An 11,650-nucleotide genomic window follows, 5' to 3' on the forward strand; every position below is an offset into this window, starting at 1 on the left:
TAATTTGATACAAAATGTCAAAAGCTGCTTCAAACGGTTTCCGAGATATTCCATGTTTTAATTTAATTTAATTACTTCTTGTAGCAAATTGATAAAAAAGTTAAGTCTCTTTGAATATCATTAAGCGATGCAGTTGGATTTACAGCAAAATAAGCCAGTACAGTTATTTCTTGTTCTTCAGAGTCAACCACAGACCGGAGGAGACTTTCTTTTTTGTATTTGTGCTTGAAACGTAGGTACCGTTATTCCTGAAATTTTTGTAGTAAGTAATTTGCAAATTGTCGCCTTTGTGGGGCGCGCCTTGTCAGGGTATCTTTTGGAAAAAAGACGGCAAGTCTTGGCCGCTATTTGCTTACATTCACCATGTATTAATATTAAATTCAAAAAATCTTCATTCGTGTAACCCAAACGAGCCATTGTTGACGAGAAATAAAAGTTCAAAACTGTTCAAGAAGCGAAAATTTGACGTTTAGACGTTATCATAATAAAAACAAAAGAATAAAATGAAGCGACTTCATTTTTCTATTAATTTGCAGCCTTTGACATTTTGTAATTAAAGGTCTCGGAAAAAGGAAAACAACAGTGAAGAAAAAAATCGAGGGTGCCTTTTGAAAAAATGGAGTTACGGATATTTAAAAATTTAAAAGTTGTAATCTTTGAAAAAGTGACGTAGTCCTACTCTTTGAGACGGTTTCGTATACCATAAGAAAATTCGATCTTTTCTTAAAAAAGCATTGAAAACTGTTTTGCAATATCTCTCACCGTTTTCGAATAATAAATTTTTTAAATTACCCTTGCAAATTCAATTGTTGACATAAAAACTTGAATATCGACGAAGCCCTTGGAGCAAAGGGGCAACTATGGGGTATCGTTGTACTCCAAATTCGACGAAGAATCCGGAAATGTAGAAAAATAGGAGGTCCTTATTTAAAATAACAAAGTTGATGGTTACTTCCGGTATTTGCGGAAGTGCCGCCATCTTGTAAATATTTTAATTCAATGCATCATGTGCCAAAAACCCTTAAGGGACTTATCAGTTTAGTTTCATTTTCAAAGGTTCTCCATATCTTTCTAACTGACGCCCGCTGTATATAAATTAAAGAAAGTTGGCGATAAACAGCATACCTGTCTAACTCTCCTCTTCCGGTATCCAACCAATCCGTCTTTTTACAAGCAATCCTTTTTGTTAGATATATATAGGGTGCCCATTATGTATGGAATACAGTATACAGGGTGTAGCACCTAAGATCCCTCGGATCATAACTCCTTTAGCATAAAAGATACCGAAAAAAGTCTTAGAGCAAAATTGTACACAATTACCGCCGGCATGTTTCTAAAATATTTTTGATCACCAGGGGCGTACAGTATTCCAGTGGTGTATCAAACTTGCATTTTTTTAATGGAACATCCTATATTTTATTACTGATTTGGAGAGTACTTGAAAAGTACTTATTTTTTTATGTTACATGTCATACCTTTTTTCGTCAAAATTTGACAGTTTTTCAGATTTCTTTCTGAGAGAAACTAAATCGCGCAGGCGGTTAATTTTTAGACTGAGGCATAGGTTAGACCTCTTCCACAATCAGATAATTTTTTTAGGTACTTGATCGAAAAAATAAAATTTCTGATTGGCTTTCGCTAAAGTCATATTTTCTAGAAATTTCAAATGGCACCTTCCTAAACAAATTATACCTCTGGATAGCCAAAACTACAAATTTTCTACTGATATAAACAAAACCACCTCCGTGAAGACAGCAACCAAAGATAGCAACCGTTTCTCCGAAGATGCCCGAATACCACAGAAATACAAAAAAATGTAGATTGCGTCAACCTTTACAAACAAGCAATGCGCGAATAGTTATCACTTTCTAGTTTGTGCAGAAAAATACTGCTATACATATCCAATAAACAAATGCAAAAATAATGTCTTGCAACCCCTTGCGTCACATAGAAATCCACCCCCAATGTGTTTATAATTCGAATACGGCAAAACGCGGGTAGTTATCACTTTCTAGTTTGTGCAGAAAAATACTACTATACATATGCAATAAACAGATGCATAAATAATTTCTTGCAACCCCTTGCGTCACATAGAAGTCCACCCCCAATGTGTTTATAAATCGAATACGGCAAAACGGGGGTAGTTATCACTTTCTAGTTTGTGCAGAAAAATACTACTATACATATGCAATAAATTATTTTTGCATCTTTTTATTGGACATGTACCTATAGCAGTATTTTTCTGCACAAACTAGAAAGTGATAACTACCCCCGTTTTGCCGTATTCGATTTATAAACACATTGGGGGTGGATTTCTATGTGACGCAAGGGGTTGCAAGAAATTATTTTTGCATCTGTTTATTGGATATGTATAGCAGTATTTTTCTGCACAAACTAGAAAGTGATAACTACCCCCGTTTTGCCGTATTCGAATCATAAACACATTGGGGGTGGATTTCTATGTGACGCAAGGGGTTGCAAGAAATTATTTATGCATCTGTTTATTGCATATGTATAGTAGTATTTTTCTGCACAAACTAGAAAGTGATAACTACCCCCGTTTTGCCGTATTCGATTTATAAACACATTGGGGGTGGATTTCTATGTGACGCAAGGGGTTGCAAGGAATTATTTTTGCATCTATTTATTGGATATGTATAGCAGTATTTTTCTGCACAAACTAAAAAGTGATAACTACCCCCGTTTTGCCGTATTCGAATCATAAACACATTGGGGGTGGATTTCTATGTGACGCAAGGGGTTGCAAGGAATTATTTTTGCATCTGTTTATTGGATATGTATAGCAGTATTTTTCTGCACAAACTAGAAAGTGATAACTACCCCCGTTTTGCCGTATTCGATTTATAAACACATTGGGGGTGGATTTCTATGTGACGCAAGGGGTTGCAAGGAATTATTTTTGCATCTTTTTATTGGATATGTATAGCAGTATTTTTCTGCACAAACTAGAAAGTGATAACTACCCGCGTTTTGCCGTATTCGATTTATAAACACATTGGGGGTGGATTTCTATGTGACGCAAGGGGTTGCAAGAAATTATTTTTGCATCTGTTTATTGGATATGTATAGCAGTATTTTTCTGCACAAACTAGAAAGTGATAACTACCCGCGTTTTGTCGTATTCGAATTATAAACACATTGGGGGTGGATTTCTATGTGACGCAAGGGGTTGCAAGAAATTATTTTTGCATCTTTTTATTGGACATGTATAGCAGTATTTTTCTGCACAAACTAGATAGTGATAACTATTCGCGCATTGCTTGTTTGTAAAGGTGGACGCAGTCTACATTTTTTTGTATTTCTTTGGTATTCGGGCATCTTCGGAGAAACGGTTGCTATCTTTGGTTGCTGTCTTCACGCAGGTCTTTTCCGAACCCAAGTGTGCCATGATCACTTGTCAGCGTGTATATACCTGGATGACTAGTATTGTTCTTGGTATCGCAGCTATGCACTGGAATATTAAGGGTCAACAACGCCCTAAGCCCAAACGGATTTTGCGCCCCATATCAAATTTTTTAATACCTAGCAAATAATAAAACAATTTTTACGAAATTATCAAGAGAAAATAACAGTACATTTACATAGAAATCAAAGCGTACTATAACGTAAATTTAATTACGTGATTTATTATTTACAATTAATAATAATAATAAATTTATGACAGTCTTGAAATGAATTGAGTTATAACAGTTAAAATATTATTTATCACTTAAATATACACAATTTACAATAGCGCGAACTATTTACCACTTCGGCGTTGAAATTGGAACTGACTGAAACAATTCGATTTGCTTATATAGCATACACCCATGTTTCTCAAAAGTTTTCGAACGCTTCGAACCCAGTATTCTAGAATGTTCTCAAACAAAACACGTCATGTTTCCCGGAAAGAAAGCGTCACGTCGTTACCACCATAAATACAAACAGTCACATTCGCTTTCGTTTCTTATCGCCGATGACTAATCTTTTATGGCGCCTCTATGTCTATCGGGATTTCTAAAAATATTACCTTTTCCCTTTTAAAACAAATGGAGAGAAATTATTGTACTCACAGTTCAGACAGTATATAATATATAAGTACGTAGTTATACAGGGTTTCCGGAATGGCGCTGTATAAAAGTTTCAAACGAGTAAAGAAAAAATCTGAAAATTTCGGGATCAAGGTAACGGGTCATAAAAATTGCATTTTATATGGTTTAGAACTTTCATAAACTGGGGAATTTTGTTTGGGGGGTGATAACCCCAAAATTTTTAAATTGCAGCCCTTGTCCAGTTTCACAAGAAACACATTCCCGATCTTAAACCATTCGATTTTTCTTCTGTGATGGGGGTTTGCAAAAAATAGAGTAATTATGGGTGGTGCTGGTGAATAACCGACTCGCTTGGATAGGGGATGCTCTTTCCATTTATGAGCGTGCTAGACTGCATTGTCTCGCGCCCCTGCCTTCCGATACGTTGATCTGTTATGAGCATTTTTGATTTTTCACAGTGTTTTGTTCGCTCCTTTTTTTGCGCCCTTAAAATTCCAGTGCCCTAAGCCCGGACTTTGTCCATGAGTCAATCACAGTCGTTAATTACTTTGACAACGCTTGACTTTACCTTCTTATTAACTATAAATCCCACTCTATTTCATTCTTTTTTATCTCCATTATTATAGAAGGTGAAATTTTCCCCTTTTTCTACTGCACATGACTTCACTGGCATCAATCAAGTCCAAATTAGTTCTTAGTATTTCTCTTTTCTAGATTTTCCCCTTGAAAAAGTGTTCCACGGCCCAAATCTTATTCTACTCCCCTCTTTGTTCTTGGTGCACACTTCCTATATGTCTGCTTCCGGAAATCCGATTGAGGAGATATTTTACTTCCGGTATTAAGTTTCATATGCGAAGAATCAATTTTTTTCATTTCTCATTTCTACCACCGTCAACGTGGGATATTAACAGATTTTTAATGCTGGGGTTTCCCGTTGTCCTCCGCATTCAATGCCGTTGACTTCAGTTGTCCATCCGCCGCGCCGTTTGGAAAGACAAGAGGGTCTCCTAATCGCTCTTCAAATTGTCAGTTTCAATTTAATGTTATTCGGTAGTTCTTTGTAAAGTGTTAAATAAACATGTTTTCCCCGTGTTTTATTTCTCTTCTCTCCGTTTATTCAAATTTAGGTTAATTTCCTGTAGAATGCAATTGGACGAATCGAGCGAAATGTTCGAAATAGAGAACGGCGGCCGAGCAATCAAAGGTAAAATGTAGAATAAGATAAAATGCAATATAAATATTTGCCTTTCAATTTGGGGGGTTGTTTCTGTATCACTAAAGTTTCAGTCTTTCTGCGTGTGTGCAGATACGCACACATCGTAAGCTATTTATCTTTTAGTTCGCGTTCTCCCGTTTTTCTCCCTCTTCAGTTGGTTTGTCGACGTTTTTGTTTGCGTAGCGACTTTAGAAAACGACGGAATATATTTAATCCCCCACGTCACTTTGTATACTACATCCCTTTGTACGGCAAAAGGAAATAACTTCGTGCCGTTCTGATTTATACACCGGGAATTAAAGCTCCAGTGAAAAATGTTCGCTGGAAATGGACGCAGGAAATTGTCTTTTTTCCTTTTTTGCGAATAATGGATTCGCTAATTTTCGATTTATTGGTCCAATCTGTTACAGATCAGGATGGCGCGGAGCCCTGCGGAAATTCGGTGTCTGTGCACAATCTTCTAAGGTTGGCGGTGTATCTTCAGCGGTCTGATCTTCGAAGCAAAGCAGGTCGCACGCTGGCGGCGTTTTCCGAAAAGTTAATGGCGATCCCCATGGCGCTTCCGGAGATGGTGTCCGCTCTGCTCCTGTATCACGAGGCGCCGACACAGGTAGGTACGTTTGTTAAGCGTTCGAGTAAAATCTCGACGCCTTGCAGGTGTTTATCGCCGGAGAACGAGAGGATAATAATACTCAAGCTCTCTTGGACGTCGTTCGCAACAGTCTGCTGCCAGGCAGGATCTTGGCGTTAGCAGATGGTCCAACTGGGCGCGCCGGTTTGTTGTACAGCAGACACGAGACCTTGGCTAGGTTGCATCCTGTTCACGGTAAATCGGCCGCGTATGTTTGCCGTAACTTCGCCTGTTCGCTTCCGGTAACCGAACCGGAGGAGCTCGCCACGTCCTTAGAGGCTGAGTTTCAGGCCATAGAGAAAAGTGCAGTCAGTCTAGGGCAACAGTAGATTTTAGTCATTTGTTAAATTTTTTCTTATTTCAATGGGTTTCAAACCAAGAGTTTATCGATTCGTGCGATGTTGCGCACGAATTTTTGCGTATCCGTCTCTTGGCAGAATTTAAGTCATTAGTTATAATACAGATATGCTTTCCATTGGCTTTTGAATAGACATAAGTGTCACTATCATGCAAAGTTTGGAAGAATGTCGAATGTGCGGTAAGTTGTGATAATTATCCTGTAGGATTAACTCTTTTGTGTTACCTAATTGGTCAATTCTTTGACGTAAATTTATCTAGTTTGCGCAAAGCTAAAAGACAAGTTTGTGATATTTACGGAGAGGGTCTTATTTTTTACAATGTTTGTTGAAAGTTGGAGTAATTGTTAAGACAGTCTGAAAGCCTGTCATTAAGCATAGTTGACACGCTTGTATCGTTAAACGCATATAAAAATGTATATAATATATAATGTATAAGTATGTGTTTGAATAAGATTAATAAAACTCATCATCTGTTCATTTTCATTGTTTACTTGAGAAAATACCGACGGCTGTGGCGTCGACAAACTTTCAGGGAATTCGCCAAAATGAGGTAGGTTCTTCTGTATGGATGTTTCCAGCTGAAAAGTATCCGTGATTCCGAACAATTCTTGCTAATCAAATTACTGCAAACGGATTTTACAGTGTAGAATTGTCCTGTACATAGAAGCAGTTTTTTAAAAAATTTATTTACCTTCACAAGATGCGAGAGATGCGGGACCTTCTAAATTTCCTAGCTGCAATAAAACAATACAATCGTTTCGTCAAATATATACCCTGATACCCGATCCCGTGGAGAATCAAGAAGAATGGGATCAAAGAAAATCTTTTTTAAACACGTTTTTATTGGTTCTATTGCGGCTATCGATTTCAACCTCGTAAGGTAGCGATAGCCGCAATAGAACCAATAAAAACGTGTTTAAAAAAGATTTTCTTTGATCCCATTCTACATCGCACAACACGTTTAAAAACAATGGAACAATACATCAACCGAGAATCAAGAAAATGTTCATTTACAAGAAATTTGACTTCTGTACACCAGCCTATATCGCCAACCCTTGATAGATCCTTTCTATGCACATATTGGATAAACTTAACAAGAATTATATACAGTTCGCAAAATCGACTAAAGAACTATATCTAAGCAATAATTTTTAGTTTTGTGAGGCGATTTTTTTCTCTTTTTGGTTTTTAAAGGGTGAATTGAAAAACGGCATTGCCGAATTCATTCCTTTTTTGAGCTACTTTTTCTTTTTTGTTGTTATATTTTTGTTTTGTTTTATTTTTAAAGCTCAAATAAACTTTATTATTATTATTATATTGTGATTGTAAGTTTACATCAAAAAAGGGTCCTTAATATACACATATCTAACAAACATAAAACCCGATCTTTAACTAAAAATGCATCACAAGTTGAAGAGAAAAACGATTACCTTCATGAAGAGGAAGTAGCGAAAAAGTGTATCGATAACTGTACATGGTATTATTGGTATCCAACCAATATTTATTAAAAACGATCCAAGGAACACTAACTCCACAATTGGTATTAAGTCATCACAGGAAACACATAATTCACAACGTCCTTATTGTGGCCAGGTTTGTAAAAATCAACGAGTAGGTATGAAGTCATTTACAAAAAAAATTGTACTACCACAAAAGTTATTAATAAGGTTCAAAAAAAGGAAAATATTGTTGTGTCTTCACCGCTTGGGAAGATTGGATCTTCAAGTGCTAGTTTTGGAAATGATGAATCCAATAAAACATGTAAGTTTTGTGGTAAAAATTTCATAAATATTAGTCGACTTACAATCCATATATCTAAAGCTCGCCCTACTATACACAGGAAAAATATGAATAAATACTTTGTAAACAGAGTTGGACTGGGTCACCTGGGTCACTAAATTAAACTGGGTCACTGGGTCGATGGGTCACGTCATACATACACAACTTCCATTTCTGTGATGTTTGCTTTAATACTGCCGTAAAAAACTTTCCATTTCCCGAATTGTATTAGAATAATGTTATTTCTTTGCTTCAGGGCTTACCAGTTTGCTTACAGGTGTTCATTCACATTTAATTTTTTCTACTAGTTGGCTTAATCCAAATAAATCTTTTCTCTAAATACTTTCATTGACTACTTGACTACAAACTATAAACAAATGCATTTGATTTTTTTAGGTATTAGTTCTCTTGAATGAAATTGGGCTACGTGCTTGTTGGCGAATATTATTGAGGAAGTTTTTTTTAAAAATTAAAAGTTACTTGAAATTGTTTTGGATGATACCTAACAATAATTTAATTACTGGGCCACCGGGTCAAGACGGGTCACTGAGTAAAGCTGGGTCAAGATGGGTCACTGGGTCAAGCTGGGTCACCGGGTCAAGCTGGATCAAGCTGGGTCACTGGGTCACTCTATGCTTGACCCAGGCCAACTCTGTCTGTAAATATCGATACTGTCGAATCTAATGAAGATGAACAAAGAATAAAATCAAAATTCTTAGAAAACTAATAAAATGACATTGAGAAATGTCAAGAATTTAATGACGATTTCAACACAAACGTGAAGAAGTTTTCAAATTGTTTATCTGACGCAATACATTACAATACCTGGACCTAAACATCTTGCTAGATGCTTCTATGAGTTACGTAAAGGAAAAAAAATCGTTACTCAAAATTTAAAAATTGTAGTAACCCTGAACGAAAAACCAAATCTGACCCTAGAAAACGAAAAGAAAGGTGTGAATATGACGTATTGCAATTCGAATTTTATAATCGAAGGCAAAAAGCAGTGCGTCGAGTTCTCGATGGGAAAAAAAAGGATGTAATTTAGGACTAGAAGAAATTTTTAATGAATTTTCGCAATGTTTTTCAAAACCAAATGATTGTACAAGACATTCTTATATCCATAACTCAAATCCTTGTTTAAATATTTTTGAGGGGATAAACTTTGATTACGAGTCCAAAATTAATCATGATGAAGTTCTTGCTGCAATGAAAACAATTCGCGTGGATACGGCTCCAGGGCCAGATAAGATTTTGATGAGGGTTTTAAAATATGAAAGAACATCTGAAGTACCTACTAGCTGAAATTGCGTCTTTTATATTTAATACCGGTTTTGTTCCCGAGTGTTTTCATGAAGCAAGAACAGTTCTTATAGATAAAGGTGGTGATCCTTCGAAAATTACAAACTGGTGACCAATACGTATAATGTCCTTTATTACGGAGAATCTTGACAAAAGATTGGAGAACTACGTTTCTTTCAATACTAATCAAAGAGGTTTTCGAACACACATCAATACTTATGATAGTATTGGCCATAATCATTTACGAGCTACTCTGGAATCAATACCAATACCAATAAAATTACGCCAAGTTATCCCCAATTTATAAGAACATAAAAAACTAAAAAGATTAAGTTAGAATGAGGAGTAATGCAAGGTTCTCCACTGTCACCACCACTATTACTATGCCTTTTTTTTCGGCCGGAAAAAAAATGTCTCAGATCGGCCGGAAAAAAAATTTCTTATAGAATGTGGCCTGTAGAATCCATAATTTCAAACAGTTCCAAAATTGGGCTACTAGTTCAAAAGTTACAGCCCTTTGAATTTTTTTTCGAAATTGGTTTCTAGTCTATAACTTTTGATTGAGAAGTCTGATCGAAAAAGTACGAATTGCTTTGGATTCTACGCACCAAAATTAATAAGAAAAAGTGTTTTCCCGAGAAATTTTGGTGCAGTCGATTTTTGGTAAAACAAGGAAGGTTATACACTGCCTTTTTTGAGCCCCCAAAAAAAAATTTTCTCAGATCGACCCGGAAAAAAAATTTTCTTATAGAATGTGGCCTGTAAAATCCATAATTTCAAACAGTTCCAAGATTGGGCTACTAGTTCAAAAGTTACAGCCCTTTGAATTTTTTTTCGAAATTGGTTTCTAGTCTATAACTTTTGATTGAGAAGTCTGATCGAAAAAGTACGAATTGTTTTGGATTCTACGCACCAAAATTAATAAGAAAAAGTGTTTTCCCGAGAAATTTTGGTGCAGTCGATTTTTGGTAAAAAAGGAAGGTTATACACTGCCTTTTTTTGAGCCCCGAAACAAAAATTGTCTCAGATCGACCCGGAAAAAAAAATTTTCTTATAGAATGTGGCCTGTAGAATCCATAATTTCAAACAGTTCCAAGATTGGGCTACTAGTTCAAAAGTTACAGCCCTTTGAATTTTTTTTTCGAAATTGGTTTCTAGTCTATAACTTTTGATTGAGAAGTCTGATCGAAAAAGTACGAATTGTTTTGGATTCTACGCACCAAATTAATAAGAAAAAGTGTTTTCCCGAGAAATTTTGGTGCAGTCGATTTTTGGTAAAAAAGGAAGGTTATACACTGCCTTTTTTTGAGCCCCGAAAAAAAAACTTTCTCAGATCGACCCGGAAAAAATTTTTCTTATAGAATGTGGCCTGTAGAATCCATAATTTCAAACAGTTCCGAGATTGGGCTACTAGTTCAAAAGTTACAGCCCTTTGAAATTTTTTTCGAAATTGGTTGATTGAGAAGTCTAATCGAAAAAGTACGAATTGTTTTGGATTCTACGCACCAAAGTTAATACGAAAAAGTGTTTTCCCGAGAAATTTTGGTGTAGTCGATTTTTGGTAAAAAAGGAAGGTTATAGGTACAATCTTTGTGTTGATCATATTTTCGAAGAGTTAACCGAAGATTCTGTTTCTAAATCAACTTGTTTTTAAAATTATTGATCAAGCTCCACTTTTGAGTGCCTTAGGATTTGCTGATGACACAGTATTGATTGGGAAATCAAAAGAATCCTCTATGATATTATATGAAACAGCTATTCATCTATTTTGTGAAATTGGATTGAATTTAAATGTTAAGAAAACCAAAATTATAGATATTACCAAAGGCAAATTGTTTGAAGAAGAGATTAACTTAAATAGATTATTAATTAAATCCCTGAACCAAAATGAAACTATAAAATATTTAGGAGTCAATTGTAATAACGAGAGTATACCTTTAATCCACCAGAAATCATTAAAAAATTGGGAACAAAGCTGGATACCGTTATTTCTCACCCTTTTCTTAAGGATATTCAAAAGTTAACAATTCTGAATTCTTATATATTTGGCCCACTTTAATATACAACTTTTAAACTCCTCCATTAATTATGTTACACAATAAATTTCTTAATGACATTGACAAAATGGTTCTCTGTGCTTTAAAAGAAATTTTAGACCTTCCTTCTGACTTACCAAATGCAATGATATATGCATCAAAAAATAAAAATGGTCTCCAATTATTTTGTGCTGGTTGGGAGGCTTATTTACAACACATTAATATATGTAAGTAATAGTCTGCAACTTTCTAATGAAGAAATCATTATAAAAACA

General features: G+C 35.5%; 1 protein-coding gene across 1 annotated transcript; it reads left to right on the plus strand.

The window, feature by feature from the left end:
• The first annotated feature begins 5,620 nt into the window (after positions 1-5,620).
• Positions 5,621-6,735, plus strand: LOC116179294 (spermatogenesis-associated protein 20-like). Its single transcript, XM_031499051.1, has 2 exons — positions 5,621-5,878; positions 5,926-6,735. Exons 1-2 carry the CDS (start codon positions 5,636-5,638, stop codon positions 6,226-6,228), a joined length of 546 nt encoding a protein of 181 aa, XP_031354911.1. The 5' UTR covers positions 5,621-5,635; the 3' UTR covers positions 6,229-6,735.
• The last annotated feature ends 4,915 nt before the right edge of the window (positions 6,736-11,650 follow it).

This window comes from Photinus pyralis, unplaced genomic scaffold, assembly GCF_008802855.1.
Source record: "Photinus pyralis isolate 1611_PpyrPB1 unplaced genomic scaffold, Ppyr1.3 Ppyr1.4_LG8, whole genome shotgun sequence".
NCBI lineage: Eukaryota > Metazoa > Arthropoda > Insecta > Coleoptera > Lampyridae > Photinus > Photinus pyralis.

What these genes read in the sequence shown, in the direction of transcription:
- LOC116179294 (XM_031499051.1), top strand. Translation starts at nt 5,636, where the DNA reads ATGGATTCGCTAATTTTCGATTTATTGGTCCAATCTGTTACAGATCAG. An exon ending in ATCACGAGGCGCCGACACAG is followed by an intron (nt 5,879 to 5,925) that starts GTAGGTACGTTT and finishes GACGCCTTGCAG; the next exon opens with GTGTTTATCGCCGGAGAACG.